This window comes from Bombina bombina, chromosome 3 (genome assembly GCF_027579735.1).
Source record: "Bombina bombina isolate aBomBom1 chromosome 3, aBomBom1.pri, whole genome shotgun sequence".
In the NCBI taxonomy this organism is placed as follows: domain Eukaryota; kingdom Metazoa; phylum Chordata; class Amphibia; order Anura; family Bombinatoridae; genus Bombina; species Bombina bombina.
The window spans coordinates 243,429,839-243,450,272 of record NC_069501.1 but is presented as its reverse complement, the minus strand read 5'-3'; the positions used below and the strand labels follow the sequence as shown (position 1 = coordinate 243,450,272).

The 20,434-nt window shown below is 37.8% G+C and overlaps 1 protein-coding gene across 1 annotated transcript in view; it reads right to left on the bottom strand.

Annotated features, from left to right (window-relative positions):
* SMYD4 (SET and MYND domain containing 4) overlaps nt 1–20,434 on the bottom strand; it is a 178,792-nt gene that overhangs the window by 139,234 nt on the left and 19,124 nt on the right. Inside the window, exon 2 of the mRNA XM_053706220.1 lies at nt 6,260–6,405. Coding sequence (XP_053562195.1) covers nt 6,260–6,393 — 134 coding nt within the window. The 5' untranslated portion in view covers nt 6,394–6,405. The remainder of the gene's footprint in view (nt 1–6,259; nt 6,406–20,434) is intronic.

Below are 20,434 nucleotides of genomic sequence, written 5' to 3'. Positions count from 1 at the left end.
TGAATAGAATCAGACAACGCATAAAACCAGTATGCCGCCGCACTAGTGATGGTAGCAATACACACCGCAGGTTTCCATTGTAAACCCTGGTTTACATACATCTTTTTAAGTAACCATTTCAACTTCTTATCCATAGGGTCCTTAAAGGAACAGCTATCCTCAATGGGAATAGTGGTTCTCTTAGCCAAAGTGGAAATTGCCCCTTCCACCTTGGGGACTGCCTGCCAAGGCTCCTTGATAGAGTCAGCAATTGGAAACATCTTCTTAAAAATTGGGGATGGAGAAAACATAATTTATGTAAGAACTTACCTGATAAATTCATTTCTTTCATATTGGCAAGAGTCCATGAGCTAGTGACGTATGGGATATACAATTCTACCAGGAGGGGCAAAGTTTCCCAAACCTTTTAAATGCTTATAAATACACCCCTCACCACACCCACAATTCAATTTAATGAATAGCCAAGTTGTGGGGTGATAAAATAAGGAGTAGAAAAGCATACAAAAAGAGGAATTGGAAAAATAATTGTGCTTTTATACAAAAAAATCATAACCACCATAAAAAGGGTGGCCTCATGGACTCTTGCCAATATGAAAGAAATGAATTCATCAGGTAAGTTCTTACATAAATTATGTTTTTTCATGTAATTGGCAAGAGTCCATGAGCTAGTGACGTATGGGAAATAAATACCCAAGATGTGGAAGTCCACAGAAGAGTCACTAGAGAGGGAGGGATAAAATAACAACAGCTATTTCCACTGAGAAATTAAATCCACACCATAATTAAGTTTTCCTTGAAAAACTTAAATCAAAAGCAGTAGAATCAAACTGAAACAGCTGCCTGAATAACTTTTTTTTTTTTTTTTTAACCAAAAAGACTGCTTTAGAAAAAGCAAAATACATTAAAATGGTAAAAACAACAAAAGTATGCAAAGAAGAACAAAAATACTGCTTTGCAAATTTGATCATCTTAAGCTTCACTCTGAAAAAGCCCAAGAAATGGCGACTGAATTTAGCAGAATGAGCTGTAAATCTCTGAGGTGGAACCTACCCAGCCTCCAAATAAGCCTTGAAAAACAAAAGCTTTAAACGAGGATGCCAAAGAAATGGCAGAGGCTTTCTAACCTTTTCTGAAACCAGAGAAACAACAAATAGACTAAAAGTCTTCTGAAATCCTAATAACTTCGATAAAGAATTACAAGCTCTTACCACATCCAAAGGATGAAAAGAACTCTCTAAGAATTCTTTAGGATAAGAAAACAAGGAAGGAACAACAATTTCTCCACAAATGTTGTTCAAATGCACAACCTTAGGGAAAAAAAGAAGTCAATTAAACAACTTATCTAGATGAAAAAAATCAGTTAAGGAGACACAGAATAGAGAGCTGATAAATCAGAAACTCTTCTAGCGGAAGAGATAGCCAGAAGAAACAATACCTTCCAAGAAAGTAGATAATCTTTAAGAAAATATAGTCTCAAAAGAAAGAGCCTATAAAATCCTGGAACCAAATTAAGACTCCAAAAAAGGAGAATTAATAAATGAACAGGCTTGATACAAACCAAAAAGCCTGAACAGAAACAGTGAATATCAGGAAGTTTAAACAATCTTTCTAAGAAATAAAAAAAAAAATATCAGATCTTTGTCCCTTCAAAAAAAATTGAAGACAAACTTATCCAAACCAACCTGAAGAAACTGAAAAACCCTAGGAATTCTAAAAGAATGCCAAGAGAATTTATGAGAAGAACACTATAAAATATAGGTTTTCCAAACCTGACAATACATGTTCCTTGAAACAGACTTACACGCCTGCAACATAGCGATAAAAACTTCTATGACTAAACACTAATCAATTTCCATACCCCCAAATTAGAAATTTAAGATCCTGATGGAAAAATAGCCCCTAAAACAAGAGGGCTGGCCAAAGAGAAAGCAGCCAAGGATGGTAACTGGACATCCGAAAAAGAGCCATATATCAAACCTGTGAGGCCATGCTGATGCTATCAGAACACATGGCACTGTTCTAATATAAACTTGGAAATCACCTTTGGAAGAAAAAAACAGAGGCGGAAAGATGTAGTCAGGTTGCAAAACCAAGACACTGCTAATGCATCCACCATCTTCACCTGAGGATCCCTGGACCTGAAAAGGTACCTGGGAAATGGAGAATGATTGGTAGTAATACATGTTCAGCAGCAGTTTAACACCTCTGCCGAAAAGCAAACAGTGGTGACTTAAATTGTTGGTAAAATTTATTGTATGTGAAAATCTTGAATCTACCATTTATTTTAATAGTACATATATATATATATATATATATAGTCCATGTAGAAAATAAGGTAACAGCACCACAGCACACAATCTTCTTTTAAAGGTGAAAAATCTTTATTTGAGGTTTAGCAACCAGTAAAAAAGCGACGTTTCGGACCTACATAGTCCTTAATCATGCATAAGTTAAAATCAAACAAACAGACTTTAAAAAGGGTATCTGGACCAATCATGCTTCAATTCTCAGTGTTAATTGGTTTAACCCATACCTATCCAGGTTTGTAAATTTCAACAACACAGTGACCTCTAGTGGTACCAGAATATATTCCATCATTTCAAACCATTATAAAAACAAATACAAATCATAATCTCTATTCAGACCATATGGATGTAATGTGTTCAGACGTTTAATCCACCATACTTCTTTCTGTTTTAGTTTTAGTTCCCTATTACCCCCTCTTCTATGATGGGGGATATGGTCAATCACTTGAAAGCGAAGCTGGCTTACTGTATGGCCCATATTTGTAAAATGTGCTGATACTGGAAGTGACATATCTTTTGATTTAATGGATGCTTTATGTTGACTAAACCTATCCCTGGCGGCTTGGGTGGTCTCGCCAATGTAACAAAGGCCACATGGGCATTTAAGTAGGTAGATTGCATAGTTAGTTTGGCATGTATATAACCCATTGATTGTATATTGCTTTCTTTTGTCATTTTGTGCTAAGAATTTCCCTTTAATAACTGAATTACATTGAGCACAGTGTAAGCAGGGGTAACAGCCTTTATTAGGGGTAGTTAAGTAATTTACATCAGACATTTTAGTTGTACCTATGTCAGCTTTTACTATGTGATCCCTAAGATTTTTTACCCTTCTATATGATGGCATAGGAGGGAGTTTAAATGATTCTATCTCTGGATTATATTTTGACAAAAGGTGCCAGTGTTTTCTTACTATTCTAAAGATGTCATTACTCTAGTCACTGTATTCCATTGAAAGCACTAATCTATCTGTTCCTTTCTCTGTTGGTTTTTTATCATGTATTCTATCCAAATCCTGAATGTTTTTAGCGATATTTTCTTTTGGATATCCTCTTTGGATAAATTTATTGCCCATAGACACTAGTCTTTCTGGCAATACTTTTTGATCTCTAACTATTCTTTTAGTACGCAAAAGTTGACTCCTGGGTATGGATTTAAAAACAGTATCAGGATGGAAACTTTCATATCGCAGCAGAGTATTTCTATCTGTGGGTTTTACATATAGATCTGTACTTAATGTATTTCCATGTCGATATACAGTTGTATCCAGAAAGTTAATCTTTTGGATAGAGTAAGTAAGGGTAAATCTTAGGCCTGTCATGGAGGCATTGATATCCTCAACAAACTGTATCAGGGACTCCAATGAGCCCCCCCATATGCCAAAAATATCATCTATATACCTTAGCCACAGCTTACAATGGCTGATGAATGGCTGATTAGTGTAGACAAATTTGTTCTCAAAGCCACTCATGAACAAATTGGCATATATGTCACTTCCAGTATCAGCACATTTTACAAATATGGGCCATACAGTAAGCCAGCTTCGCTTTCAAGTGATTGACCATATCCCCCATCATAGAAGAGGGGGTAATAGGGAACTAAAACAGAAAGAAGTATGGTGGATTAAACGTCTGAACACATTACATCCATATGGTCTGAATAGAGATTATGATTTGTATTTGTTTTTATAATGGTTTTAAATGATGGAATATATTCTGGTACCACTAGAGGTCACTGTGTTGTTGAAATTTACAAACCTGGATAGGTATGGGTTAAACCAATTAACACTGAGAATTGAAGCATGATTGGTCCAGATACCCTTTTTAAAGTCTGTTTGTTTGATTTTAACTTATGCATGATTAAGGACTATGTAGGTCCGAAACGTCGCTTTTTTACTGGTTGCTAAACCTCAAATAAAGATTTTTCACCTTAAAAGAAGATTGTGTGCTGTGGTGCTGTTACCTTATTTTCTACATGGACTGTATACACTGGAGTTTGGCTGATACTCCTTGGTAACGTGCACACAGGTGGGAAAGAAACTTTACTAAAACCTATGGTGCTGGATTCAACTCACTTACTATATATATATATATATATATATATATATATATATATATATATATATATATATATATGTTTGATTATTCCCTGTCTGGCCGCCCTCCACAAATGCCTTTATTTTTTTCTCCTGAGGTGATGTTTAGCAGTCATACGTCATAAAGAAAAAGAAAACACTGAGAAGACACTGGCTAAGAGAGATCAGAGAAGTTCTGCAATGCTTTTTTTCCAGTAACTGCAAAAATGGATTAGATAAGAGGTGAAAACGTCACCTCAAGAAATAAATAAAAAAAATAAAAAAAAAGGCATTTGTAAAGGGAGTGTGTCACTATGATTGACACATCATGATTGGGTACTTACGTTTACATTCACCTTTGGATCTGTAATCAGGGACACATGGAATCCATGAGAGTGAAAGATGAAGTGAGCAAATTTAGGCAAACACTTCTCCATACTTCTTGTGAGTAACACAGATGCAACATTGCAGGTGATACGAGATACTGTAAAACCTTTCTACATTATCTTGCACATAAATGGTACAATTTTCCAGCATCAAATATCATTGTGTAGGACTATATATAATTAAAGAGTAACTACTATTTATGCATATGACCCCCCCCCCCCCCACACCACTGCCTGCTGCAAGATACATTTAATTACACTAGGTTTCAGCTTGATCACCAAAATTTGAACATACAAGATAGTGTTCTCATATGAAAGCCCCTTTGAATTTATCACATACATACTGTATTTAAATACTTATGAATGCCATTCCTTATCACTGCGATATTAATGCACACAATTTGCCGTTTCCTTTGAGGACAAATTTGCATTATGTGAAGTTATTTTTGGCCTTTATCTTAGATGCTTTCGAGTTATGTTGTATTGATGCACTTTTTGTTTTGTATTTTATATAGTGATATTTAAAGGGACATTTAACACCTAATGAAAATCCATAAAACCTACTTTTTCTCATTAATAAAAATAAAATAATAACTGCTGACTATTTTATATGCTCCTTTTACCCCAAACTGTTGAAGGATATTGTTTTAAAGTACAGCACTGATCTACTGCTGGATTCTCCTATGTAAGCTGCCATATTGTAACGCACGCTACAGGCAGGGGCACAGAAGTCACATGCTCATGATGCAGTCAAGGACACACACGGCTATATTACATACAGTGTACTTAGAGGATCACATCTGTGTGAGCTACTGTGACTGAATAAACATTTATTAGAGACTAAAGGTATTAGATTTAGCTATGTATGTATAATACACATAATATGCATCTTAACTTTAATCAAATGATCATTCAGTACTGTTTATTTGTGTTTCTAACTCCCCCCACAGTTAAAACTTCAAACTGCCCACAAGTTTTAGGTTTTAAGAAAAGCCGGTTTTCTGCAGGAAGCCAGGCACTATCATGAGTGTAATTTATTTGTTGTAACCTCCGTGGGGGAAGAGGGAGGGGGAGGCTGTGACGCTGCATATACTCTTGGTGCAGAAGATTTCTGCTTTTCAAGAGTTCTCCTGTTTATATAAATCACTAAGGGCTGACACTTGTACAAGCTTAGGGATCGTTTAGCAATGATGGTCTCTGCCTGTAGCGTGCGTTACAATATGGCAGCTTACATAGGAGAATCCAGCAGTGGATCAGTGCTATACTTTAAAACAATATCATTCAACAGTTTGGGGTAAGAGGAGCATATAAAATAGTCAGCAGTGATTATTTTATTTTTATTAATAAGAAAAAGTAGGTTTTAGGGATTATTAGAAGACAGGTGTTTAGTGTCCCTTTAATATAGATGACAAGTTTAATGTCCCTTTAAGCTCCTTATATCTATTACTTCATATTTTATTGGTAACTTGTGCTTCCTCTTTAAATATACTTACTGGAGCATTGACCAACAAGCCATGAACATCTTCTCCAGGTCTGCAAGTTTAGAAAACGTTTCTTTTTCAGAAGGGGACAGATGGAGCCACCTCTTGTGGACAAAATCCTGCCATTCTTGTACAGGGTGCTCCATTGAAAACACAAACTAAAAGAAAAATGCACATTTAGCCAAAATTAGTACAATAAAAATAAAACAAAAATAAATAAAAATGAGCATAGTGAAAGCACTTATTTACTTCTTCAATGCATACCAATTGTTTTAATTGTTTTTTGTTTACACATAAAGCCAGAGGGGGAGTGATAACTTTTAGTCTGGTAACAATTACATTGTTACACTTAACAAATCAGTGACTTAAAGGGTTACTAAACCCACATTTTTTTCTTTCATGATTCACATAGAGCATGCAATTTTAAGCAACTTTCTAATTTACTCCTATTATCAATTCTTCTTCATTGTCTTGCTATCTTTATTTGAAAAAGCAGGAATCTAAGCTTAGGAGCCAGCCCATTATTGGTTTAGCACTCTGGGTAGCACTTGCTGATTGGTGGCTACCTTTAGGCTCTGTCCTCCTTAGTTTTCATTTAAATTTTTAAAATTCGTTAAAATATACAAAGAATACTTTGTGAAGATAATACAATGAGTAGACTATAGAAGATAGAACAAACTCCCTATTAAGATCACCTAACAAGATCTATTAGAGAAGAGACAATGAGGAAAGAATAGGAACGCCTACCAGGCTAAAGTTTGTTAACAGGCAATTAGAATAGTATATAAACAAGCAATTTGAAAGTGGGATTATAACAATATTGTTTTTACTACTAATATAACAGTATTAAAAAATAACATTTATTGTCTTGCAAGACAATAAAATCAATAACACAATAAAACAATTAGCGGCTTGGCTGCTGGTCCTTGGAGGAGGAGCTTGTGCATAGCCTGTGGTGTGCAAGCTACCATCCCCTGCAGCTAACCAACTGGCGTTTTTTTCGCGTCTGGAGCCTCACAGACTGAGGGGAAGACTGCAGCTGGCCTGTCACTGCCTAGAAGGACTCCCATAACGCAAACTAACAACTGCGCTAGAAATATCTCTAGCCTACCTGGAGGTGAATATAGGAGACCCTGTGTGTAAGCCCTCCTAAGGTTTTAAGAAATACATACGGCGGTCCCCCCTCCCACCGGTGCTGCGCGAGGGGGGTAGATAGCCTGACCTGGTAGTAACAATCTGCTGGCGATCCACACTCACCCCATTGCACTCCTGACTTACTGGTTGGTATTTTGTAAATCAGTTTCCTTATTGCCTTAACACTGTTTTTTTACTCCTGGACGCCCTCCCTACCCACCGGTGCCGAGTGTAGGGAGTTGACATCCGCATACTCACTCCACAGCTGTTGATTATTGGTTCGTCCCCTGTTTGCTCACTCTCCCCTCTGGTGCTGCGAGGGAGTGCTGACTGGCAGTTTCGGTGAATCCGAGGGCTGGAGAGCGGCAGCTGGATAGTCGTGGAGAGTGTCTGGGATCCCTCTGACGGTGCAGCGCATCGGCTCTTGTGGGGCCCTTAACTTTTGGAAGTCGCGATGGTCTAATAGTGCTGCTGGGCTAAACTAGATCTACAGCAGAGGGACTCTGTATCCAACTGAACCGGGTGAAACCAAGTGATTGCTCTGACATATCTCATCGTTGGAGGGGTGAGTGTGAGATTAATTCTATCTATACTTTGCACTGACTGCTTGAAAACAGCAATTAAACTGTACGACATAAGAAGCTGGAGTCTTCCATAAAGGGGGGGGGAAGGAAAGGAAAGAAGAACTTTTTCCTGTTGGAGCTTGTTAGCCTTACATGTGTCTGCTTATTGAGTTATATACTCTTTATTTTCTTCAAGAGGGCACCGTTTAAGGTGTAAAGTGGCTTGATAATCTCACTACTAAAAATTGTCCTCCTGGATCAGCTGTATTTCCCTCCCTTTACTTAAAAAGGATTTTTTTTTTTTTAAATGAATGTTTCAAGTTAATTGACTTCATATATGAATGTTTCAAGTTAATTGACCTCACAAATTGTTGTGCTACGGAGGGTTTTTTGTTTTGTTCGGGCTGGGTCACTCTACAAGACAGAAGGAGTTTTTTCATTACTGTTAAAGCTTAAGTGGTCAAAGCTCACTTACTTTCTCTGTCTTGTGCTCCTGTATAGGCCTTTTTTCTTTACCTTATATAGGGTCCCACCTAAAGAACCTTCTTTTCTTGTTTAAATCTAAGTTTTTCTTGTATGAATATTATTAATTTATCAGAGTCGACTAAAAAAAGCTGTAAAGATAGCTGTATATCTCAGATATGACCAGATATGATAGGATCCCCTCTCCTCCCCTGTTAGGGAGGAGGAGTGGAAGGAAGAAGGGGGAAATAAGAAAAACTTAAGGTATATTAGCAACTTCTTGAATAAATTGGCTTTAGGTGCTTATGCAATGTGAATCCACTCGTCTAAAGGTGAGAGTTAACATGTACAATTAAACAAGACTTTTGGGTCTAAAAGATAACCAATCTCACTGTCACATTAGTATGGCCCCCTAACCTGCCCTGCTGTGGTTACTAAGGTAGAATAAACCAGCGGCCTTAGAACCTTATATCGCTTTTACTGTGGCTGACCCTGATTTGATCTCAGCATTTAACACCCCCACTAGCAGCTACCTTTTTCTTTGCGGCTCTAAAAATCTTGGTCTCCTTATTGGTCAAATAACTTGGAGATAAGGGTAGAGGGGAATTAAGAGGAATTCTCTTTGAATTTTTTTAGGTTGCTGGCTTCAGCTCCTGTTAGTGTCAATCCTTAATTTTTGGGGTTTCTGTATTTCTCCTGGGTGCGAGAAACCCCTGGATGGATTAGATCACCCATTAAACACGAAATGAATTTGAGCACTACCTCACTTTATCACTCACCTTTCTCTCCCCCCCCCTTTTTTCCCTCCCCTTCCTCTTACTTATGTACTTAGCCACCTTGGTACCCACATCTTCTCCCTTATTTTGCGTCAAACTTTTTCCTTATTCACTTCACATATGGATAAATTCCTAAATTCACCTACTCAACACAAAAACATAATTTATGTAAGAATTTACCTGATAAATTAATTTCTTTCATATTGGCAAGAGTCCATGAGCTAGTGACGTATGGGATATACAATCCTACCAGGAGGGGCAACATTTCCCAAACCTCAAAATGCCTATAAATACACCCCTCACCACACCCATAATTCAGTTTAACGAATAGCCAAGTAGTGGGGTGATAAAGAAAGGAGTAAAAAGCATCAACAAAGGAATTTGGAAATAATTGTGCTTTATACAAAAAATCATAACCACCATAAAAAGGGTGGGCCTCATGGACTCTTGCCAATATGAAAGAAATTAATTTATCAGGTAAGTTCTTTCATAAATTATGTTTTCTTTCATGTAATTGGCAAGAGTCCATGAGCTAGTGACGTATGGGATATCAATACTCAAGATGTGGAACTCCACGCAAGAGTCACTAGAGAGGGAGGAATAAAATAAAAAACAGCCATTTTCCGCTGAAAAAATAATCCACAACATCAGCAGAAGAATCAAACTGAAACAGCTGCTTGAAGAACTTTTCTACCAAAAACTGATTCTGAAGAAGCAAATACATAAAAACGGTAGAATTTAGTAAATGTATGCAAAGAGGACCAAGTTGCCGCTTTGCAAATCTTATCAACTGAAGCTTCATTCTTAAAAGCCCACGAAGTGGAGGCTGATCTAGTAGAATGAGCTGTAATTCTCTGAGGCGGGGTCTTACCCGACTCCAAATAAGCTTGATTAATCAAAAGCTTTAACCAAGAAGCCAAGGAAATAGCAGAACCCTTCCAACCTTTCCTAAGACCAGAAATTATAACAAATAGACTAGAGGTCTTCCTGAAATCTTTGGTAGCTTCATAATATTTCAAAGCTCTCACCACATCCAAAGAATGTAAGGATCTTTCCAAAGAATTCTTAGGATTAGGACACAAGGAAGGAACAACAATTTCTCTACTAATGTTGTTAGAATTCACAAGCTTAGGTAAGAATTGAAATGAAGTCCACAAAACCGCCTTATCCTGATGAAAAATCAGAAAAGGAGATTCACAAGAAAGAGCAGATAGCTCAGAAACTCTTCTAGCAGAAGAGATAGCCAAAAGGAACAACACTTTCCAAGAAAGTAGTTTAATGTCTAAAGAATGCATGGGCTCAAATGGAGGAGCCTGTAACACCTTCAAAACCAAATTAAGACTCCAAGGAGGAGAAACTGATTAAATGACAGGCTTAATATGAACTAAAGCCTGTACAAAACAGTGAATATCAGGAAGTTTAGCAATCTTTCTGTGAAATAAAACAGAAAGAGCAGAGATTTGTCCCTTCAAGGAACTTGCAGACAAACCTTTATCCAAACCATCCTGAAGAAACTGTAAAATTCTAGGAATTCTAAAAGAATGCCAAGAGAATTTATGAGAAGAACACCATGAAATGTAAGTCTTCCAAACTCGATAATAAATCTTTCTTGAGACAGATTTATGAGCTTGTAACATAGTATTAATCACTCAGTCAGAGAAACCTCTATGACTTAGCACTAAGCGTTCAATTTCCATACCTTCAAATTTAATGATTTGAGATCCTGATGGAAAAATGGACCTTGAGACAGAAGGTCCGGCCTTAACGGAAGTGGCCAAGGTTGGCAACTGGACATCCGAACAAGATCCGCATACCAAAACCTGTGGGGCCATGCTGGAGCCACCAGCAACACAAACGATTGTTCCATGATGATTTTGGAGATCACTCTTGGAAGAAGAGCTAGAGGCGGAATAATTTAAGCAGGTTGATAACACCATGGAAATGTCAGCGCATCCACTGCTTCCGCCTGAACATCCCTGGACCTGGACAGGTATCTGGGAAGTTTCTTGTTTAGATGAGAGGCCATCAGATCTACCTCTGGAAGACCCCACATCTGAACAATCTGAGAAAACACATCTGGATGGAGAGACCACTCCCCCGGATGTAAAGTCTGACGGCTGAGTTAATCCGCCTCCCAATTGTCTACACCTGGGATATGCACCGCAGAGATTAGACAGGAGCTGGATTCCGCCCAAGGAAGTATCCGAGATACTTCTTTCATGGTTTGGGGACTGTGAGTCCCACCCTGATGATTGACATATACCACAGTTGTGATATTGTCTGTCTGAAAGCAAATGAACAGTTCTCTCTTCAACAGAGGCCAAAACTGAAGTGCTCTGAAAATCGCACGGAGTTCTAAAATATTGATTGGTAATCTTGCCTCTTGAGATTTCCAAATCCCTTGTGCTGTCAGAGATCCTCAAACAGCTCCCCAACCTGAAAGACTTGCATCTGTAATTATCACAGTCCAGGTTGGCCGAACAAAAGAAGCCCCTTGAACTAAACGCTGGTGATTTAACCACCACGTCAGAGTGACGAACATTGGGATTTAAGGATATTAATAGTTATATCTTTGTATAATCCCTGCACCATTGATTCAGCATACAAAGCTGGAGTGGTCTCATGTGAAAATGATCAAATGGAATCGCGTCCGATGCTGCAGTCATGAGGCCTAAAACTTCCATGCACATAGCCACTGAAGGAAATGACTGAGACTGAAGGTGCCGACAGGCTGCAACCAATTTCAAACGTCTCTTGTCTGTTAGAGACAGAGTCATGGACACTGAATCTATCTGGAAACCTAAAAAGGTGACCCTTGTCTGAGGAATCAAGAAACTTTTTGGTAAATTGATCCTCCAACCATGCTTTCGAAGAAACAACACTAGTTGATTCGTGTGAGATTCTGCAGAACATAAAGACTGAGCTAGTACCAAGATATCATCCAAATAAGAAAACATCACAATACCCTGTTCTCTGATTAGAGAGTAGGGCACCTAGAACCTTTGAAAAGATTCTTGGAGTTGTTGCTAGGCCAAATGGAGAGCGACAAATTGGTAATGCTTGTCTAGAAAAGAGTATCTCAGGAACTGATAATGTTCTGGATGAATCGGAATATGAAGGTATGCATCCTGCAAGTCTATTGTAGACATATAATGTCCTTGCTGAACAAAAGGCAGAATAGTCCTTATAGTCACCATCTTGAAAGTTGGTACTCTTATATAACGATTCAAAATTTACAGATCCAGAACTGGTCTGAATGAATTTTCCTTCTTTGGGAAAATGAATAGATTTGAATAAAACCCCAAACCTTGTTCCTGAAAAGGAACCGGCATGATTACCCCTGAAAACTCCAGGTCTGAAACACACTTCAGGAAAGCCTGAGCTTTTACTGGATTTGCTGGGATGCGAGAGAGAAAAAAATCTTCTCACAGGAGGTCTTACTCTCAATCCTATTCGATACCCTTGAGAGACAATGCTCTAAATCCATTGATTTTGGACAGAAATTATCCAAATATCCTTGAAAAACCTTAATTTGCCCCCTACCAGCTGAGCTGGAATGAGGGCTGCACCTTTATGCGGACTTAGGGGCTGACTTTGGTTTCTTAAATGGCTTGGATTTATTCCAATTTGAGGAAGGCTTCCAATTAGAAACAGAATCCTTGGGGGAAGGATTAGATTTTTGTTCCTTATTTTGACAAAAGGAACGAAAACGGTTAGAAGCCATAGATTTACCCTTAGGTTTTTTATCCTGAGGCAGAAAAACTCCCTTCCCCCCAGTAACAGTTGAAATAATAGAATCCAACCGAGAACCAAATAAATGATTACCTTGGAAAGAGAGAGATAGTAATCTAGACTTAGATGTCATATCAGCATTCCAAGATTTAAGCCACAAAGCCCTTCTAGCTAAAATAGCTAAAGACATGGATCTAACATCAATTTTTGCATCACAAATAAAATGATTAGCATATTGCAGTAAGCAAATAATGCTAGATATGTCAGAATCCAATTCTTGATGCGCTAAATCTTAGGCTTTCCTTAGATAAGATTCAAGCTTCCTATCTAAAGGATCCTTAAAGGAAGTACTATCTTCCATAGGAATAGTGGTACGTTTAGCAAGAGTAGAAATAGCCCCATTGACTTTGGGGACTTTTTCCCAAAACTTTATAGAAATTGCTGGTAAAGGATACAATTTTTTAAACCTTGAAGAAGGAATAAAAGAAGTACCTGGCTTATTCCATTCCTTAGAAATCATATCAGAAATAGCATCAGGAATAGGAAAAACCTCTGGAGTAACCACAGGAGGTTTAAAACAGCATTTAAACGTTTACTAGACTTAACGTCAAGAGGACTGGTTTCCTCAATATCCAAAGTAATTAACACTTCTTTAAATAAAGAACGAATATACTCCATTTTAAATAAATAAGTAGATTTGTCAGTGTCAATATCTGAGGAAGGATCTTCTGTATCAGATAGATCCTCATCAGAGGAGGATAAATCATTATGTTGTCGGTCATTCGAAATTTTATCAACTGAATGAGAAGTTTTAAAAGACCTTTTACGTTTATTAGAAGGCAGAAATGCAGACAAAGCCTTCTGAATACAATCAGTAACAAATTCTTTAAAATTCATATGTAGATCATTTACATTAGAAGTTGACGGAACTGCAACTGGCAATGTACTATAACTGATGGACACATTATCTGCATGTAAAAGTTTATCATAACAACTATTACAAATTACATTCGGAGATATAATTTCCACAATCTTACAACAAATGAACTTAGGTTTGGTAGAACCGATGTCAGGCAGCAAAGTTCCAACAGATACTTCTGAAGAAGGATCAGATTGAGACATCTTGCAAAATGTAAAAGAAAAAACAACATATAAAGCAAAATTATCAATTTCCTTATATGACAGTTTCAGGAACGGGAAAAAATGCAAAGAGCATAGCCCTCTGACATAGAAAAAGGCAAGAGACAAACAGCAATGGGGTATTAAATAAATGAAAAATTTGGCACCAAGCATGATGCACAGCGTAAGTGAAATTTTTTTGGCGCCAACAATATCCGGAAATGACATACTTGCGTCACTGACGCAACCGTGTGTAAGGCTTCGGCGCTAACTACAACGCCAGAAATGCAGAACTTGCGTCAACGGACTTACTTTTCGCGTCAAAAAATTCTCGCAACAAAAATGACGCAATAAAGTCTAGCATTTGGCGCACCCGCGGGCCTAGTACTGCTTGCAATTTGCAAGAAAAAAAGTAGTCAATTTGAAAAAAAGTCTAAACCCCAGGTGAGAAAAATATTTCTTAATATGTTTATTTTCCCTAAATTTGAAACTGACAGTCTGCACAAGGAAATACATGAACCTGACTCATGGCAAATATAAGTACAATACATATATTTAGAACTTTATATAAATGCATAAAGTGCCAAACCATAGCTGGGATGTCTTAAGTAATAAAAATATACTTACCGAAAGACACCCATCCACATATAGCAGATAGCCAAACCAGTATTGAAACAGTTATCAGTTGAGGTAATGGTATATGAGAGTATATCGTCGATCTGAAAAGGGAGGTAGGAGATGAATCTCTATGGCCGATAACAGAGAACCTATGGAATAGATTTCCTGTAAGGAAAACCATTGCATTCAATAGGTGATACTTCCTTCACATCCCTCTGACATTCGCTGTACTCTGAGAGGAATCGGGTTTCAAAATGCTGAGAAGCGCATGTCAACGTAGAAATCTTAGCACAAACTTAACTTCACCACCTCCATAGGAGGCAAAGTTTGTAAAACTGAATTGTGGGTTTGGTGAGGGGTGTATTTATAGGCATTTTGAGGTTTGGGAAACTTTGCCCCTCCTGGCAGGATTGTATATCCCATACGTCACTAGCTCATGGACTCTTGCCAATTACATGAAAGAAACCACCTCTCCAGCCATGGCTTCTAGACCCAGAGATAGGAAGAACAAAGCTGTAGCAGAGACCCTTGTGGAATTGCATCCTGAGCCAGGAACCATTACAAGATTTAATGACGCAACTAACTCACAAGTCTTAGTGAATAATATCCTAGATGCCCTAAACCCAAAGTTTGAGTCACTTAAAATAGAAATCAAGCAGGATCTGCTTACTCTTTCAAACAAAATCAGGCAGTTCTCCACGAGAATTTAGGAGGTTGAACAAAGGGTGTCCGACCTAGAGGATCTTACAGATACACAGAATACTAAGATACAGACAAACTCTCTTTCCTTGGCAGGGTTACAGAATAAGATTGAAGATTAAGAAAATCATTCAAGGAGAAATAATGTTAGAATAATTGTGGTCCCAGAAGTTAGACAATACACAGATCTCCAAACATGAAGAAAAAACCAGCGAGCCTCAGGTAGAGTTTAAATAAACTTTTATTCCTCTTATCACAGGCTACTACATATCAGGTAGTAAAAACTGCACAGAGGCAGTGCTGTTTAGCGTAGCATCTGACGCGTTTCGGCTAGTATGCCTTAATCGTAGATGCTTACTGGTGGCCAATCAACTTTTAAATAGCCACCCTAATCAAATTAATACAAAAACACTGTGGCAGAATTTCTAAAAAACAGACCTCGGAAAGATACTGGGCATGTGTTGGGGTAAATGGATACACTCAGAATGTGGTTACATAATAATCAGTGAAGCACATCAATGCAAACAGAAACACAAATATTTCATAAATTACCAACATCTCCCTGTTTAATTGAGCCTTAAAGAATTAGCCAAGTATAAAACATTATGCATATGTTAAAATTAATTGATTAATATAAATTCTCTTGGCTAATACATGTCTTATAAAGGGGACTCTATTCCTCTCTGTAAGTCACCCTACTTAGGCTCATTGATGTGGAGAAAAATATTTCTTGTACTAGAAAATTTACTAATGACACTGGTGTTTATACTCTTTGCCAAAAATTGATTATGTCGCCACTAATATTAAACCCTTGAGGTTTTCTAGTTCTCAATAAGAATATCCAAAAGGCTTCTCTATAAAACATTTTCACTGTTTTATCACCTCCCCTGGGACCTACTTTTATACGTTCAATTACACACCAGGTGGTAACTTTTTTGTTGTGCTCTTGTATAAAATGTCGCACAAGATCTGAACAATCTATTTCTTGCTCAATATTGTTAAGGTGCTCCCTTATCCGTGAGCGCACCTCCCTTGAGGTGCACCCCACGTACTGTAATTTACATTGGGAGCATTCTGCAAGATAGATCACAAATTTTGTGCGACAGTTCGTGCACTCACTTAGATCAAATACTCTTTGGGTTACATAAGATTGGAAGTGTTTAGTGGGTCTCATATGATTACAAGCTATGCATTGTGAAAAGTGACATTTGTAGTGACCTTTGGAGGTAAGCCAGCTACTAGTTCTCGTATGCTTACTTTGTAACATAGATGGAGATAGTATGTTGCCTAATGTTGTGCCCCTCTTAGAAATGAAGCTGCATCCCTTTGACACATAATCCTTTAAACTGTCTTCTCCTGTCACTATTGATAGGTGTCTTTTCACAATATTGCATATTTCTTCAAACTGTGGACTATAAGTTGTAACAAAACAGGGTCTATCTTCCTGAGATCTATATTTGCTTTTAGTTTTGGAGCCCTGTAGTAGTGAATCCCTGTCTAGTCTCTTAACTTCAAGCAAAGCCCTATTTATTGTCTTTTTTGAGTACCCTCTCTCCAATAATTGATCCCTCAGTTTGTCTGCCTCAACTAGAAAATCTGACTCAAGAGTGCAATTGCGCTTGAGTCTGATGAACTGGCCTTTGGCTACGCCAAATCCAGTGTGTTTTGGATGTGAGGACTTTGCGTGGAGGATAGTATTGGAAGATATAGGCTTTCTATACAGACCAGTAGTTACTTTGCCTGTAGAAACCGACCCTTTAAGGATTACATCTAAATATGGTATCTCCACAGTTCCTGATTCTGCAGTAAATCTGAGGTTGACTTGATTCTTGTTTAGATACTTGATGAAATCTGCCTTTGCTTCGGTACCTCCTGTCCATACAAACAAGAGATCATCAATAAATCTCTTGTATGTCTTGATTCTGGACCTAAATGGGTTCTGTTCCCCAAAGACGTGGGACCGCTCCCACCAACCCATAAACAGGTTGGCATAGGAAGGGGCAAATTTAGCCCCCATAGCGGTCCCACGTCTTTGTAGGTAGAAGCCATCTCCGAACTTAAAGTAGTTGTGTTCTAGAAGGAATTTGATGACCCTCAACACAAATCCTTTCAGATTGTCATCATAAGTAGTATACATATCTAGAGAAAATTTAATTGCCTCTAATCCATCTTCGTGTGGTATAGTGGAGTAAAGGCTGACCACATATACGGTCAGCCATTCACACTCCTCATCCCAGGAGATTTTATCCAGGCTATTAAGTAGGTGGGTGGTATCCTTCAAATAAGAAGGTAACTGGTAGACAATGGGCTGGAGTAGAGACTCTATCCAACCTGAGAGGTTTTCAAATAGAGAACCTATTCCTGAAACAATCGGTCTTCCCTTCACCTCCTCCAAGGATTTATGAACCTTGGGGAGGTGATGGAAGATAGGAATACACAGATCTATTGAAATTCGCCGCTGAGGCTCTCCCACAACTACTAAAATTTCCTCAGGAAATGCTACCTCTTGCTGTTGAGAGAACACACAGACTGGGGAGACCTCCCTCATCAGATAATGCTAACTCTAGACCTAGACCAATAATAGTGAAATATTTAAATTATCAAGACAAAGTTAAGATAATGCAATTATTTCGCAAAAATTCGCCAATTCTTCTAAAAGAATCCAAAATATTACTATTTCAAGATTTTGCTTACGAGACATCCATGACAAGGAAGGAGCTCTCCCCAATTTGTGGCAGACTGATTAATTAAGGCCTATCTGCTACGGTAATCTATCCTGCCAAACTAAAAGTGGAACTTCACAGCCAAATGTATTTTTTGAGTCAGCCTCTGAGGCAGAAACATTTTATGCTGAAAAATGTACTAAGTAGATCAATACAGGATCTTACATACTATTTAAAATTGTATCTAACAACGATGGCTCTTCAAATAACTTTTTGCTCCCCTTGTCATCTCTGTTTTTTTGCCAGGTGCTTCCCCTTCCCTCTTCACCCCTTTTTATTTAAATGTCTAAAATAAAAACATTGATTTTAACCTCCTGGAATATTGGAGGCATCTCATCTCTCATTAAACGCAAAACAGTTATTTCACATCTGAGGAAGCTTAATTCAGATATCGCCTTTCTCCAGGAAACTCATCTTAATGCTGAGGAATCATTGAAACTGAGATTTTCCTGGGTAAAGAAGATTTTTTTTTACGCCAAGTATAGGCAGAAAAAGAGGGGTGGCCTTCTTATTGGGGAAAAATCCCCAAATATGAAGTAATATCAGCATTTTATGACCAAGAAAGTAGATTCTTGATTTTAAAAATTAAAACTTGCAGACTCTATACTTACACTTTGCAACCTTTATGCCTCAAACAACTTTGAGGTAAGGTTCTGAGAATCTTTACAAGCTAAAATCTTACAAATCGGTGAAGGGATGATAATCCTAGCAGGGGACTTCAACATGGCACCTCTGGTCCCCCTTGATAGACTCAGGCAAGCCCGTACTTCTCTCAAATCCAAGAGAGATAATTTAGAAGCTAAGATGTTTAAAACCTTGTTTAGAAATCTAGCTCTTAAAGATATCTGGAGGATACAACATCCAGATCAAAGAGATTTCACATGCAAGGCCAGAAACACCAATTCTCTTTCTAGAAATGATTTATTTTTAGTTAGCGATAATCTATTGAAAACTGGGGATAAAGTTAAAATTACACAAATTACTATTTCAGATCATGCTCCAATTATCTTAGATATCCCGCTGAATAAAAAAGACCCTATTTTTCTCCGCTTTTCCCCCCCAAAATTTTTTATTTTTAAAACTTAAAAACTGTCTAATTTCTAAAATGAAGGAATATTTCTCCCTGAACCTGGGTTCAGTAGAAAATCCAAATTTACTCTGAAAAGCTGGTAAGGCGGTATTAAGGGGTGATATTATTGCATATATGGCTGAACTTAAGAGAAAAGCTGCTCTTAGAGAAAATGAGGTGCAGAAAGCACTTACTAACGCGTATAACATATCTAAACCAACCTGCACCAGCAAATTGGAGAAGATATACCTCGGCCATGAGGGAGAGAGAGAGACACTTACTCAACTGACAGCCAGGCTGATTTAAAGTCCAAAGCTAGATTTTATCGGCATGGAAACAAAGCAGGAGAATTGCTAGCTAAGCTATTTAAAAATACTCGAGGAAATACTGCCATCAAATTAATCCAGGAACGAGACTCTTTATTTAAAACCCCTAAAGAAATCCTTAATATTTTTTTTGATTACTACAAAGACATTTACTCCTTTAGAAATTCCGATATGGCTGCATCAGAACAATTTTGGAATTATTTTAATTATCCATCGTTGAATGATAGGAGCGTTAATTCTAGCTATTGCGCTATCTCCGAACAAGAGATACTTCAAAATATTAAAGGATTGCGTTTGGATAAAGCTCCCGGTCCAGATTCACTCCCAAATGAGTTCTTTAAGATTTTGGCCCCAATCATTACTCCTCATTTAAAAAATAATCCTATTCCCCTGACCTTTGCTGAATCTACTACATATTTAGTCTTAAAGCAAGGAAAAGATCCTTTGAAAAAGGAATCTTATCACCCTATTGCATTACTTAATTCTGACTAGAAGTTGCTCACATCTATTTTAGCCAAAAGATTGCAGCAGGAAATAGGGATTCTTATACACAAAGACCAAGTGGGCTTTCTCTCTAAGCGTAACTCGGCAGCTAAAATCAGAGAACTCTTCTTGGTCCTGGACTATTTTCATAACTCTCTAGAAGACTTTTCACAAGATCAGCCAGACTCTGCAATTATCTCAATCGATGCTGAAAAAGCGTTTGATTCAGTACTTTTTCAAAATATCCTAGCCACGTTTCCTCACTTTGGTTTTAAAGATAACTTTTTTGTTCTTTATCAAAAATCTCTGTGAAAATTCTTCAACAAAACTTATTGTCAATCAGCTAGAATCTAACTTAATCCATCTCCAAATAGGTACTCGGCAGGGCTGTCCACTTTCTCCCCTTTTATTTGACCTAGCCATTGAGCCCTTAGCTCTTAAGTTAAGACAGCATTTACAGGGGATTAGGATTGGCTCTATAGA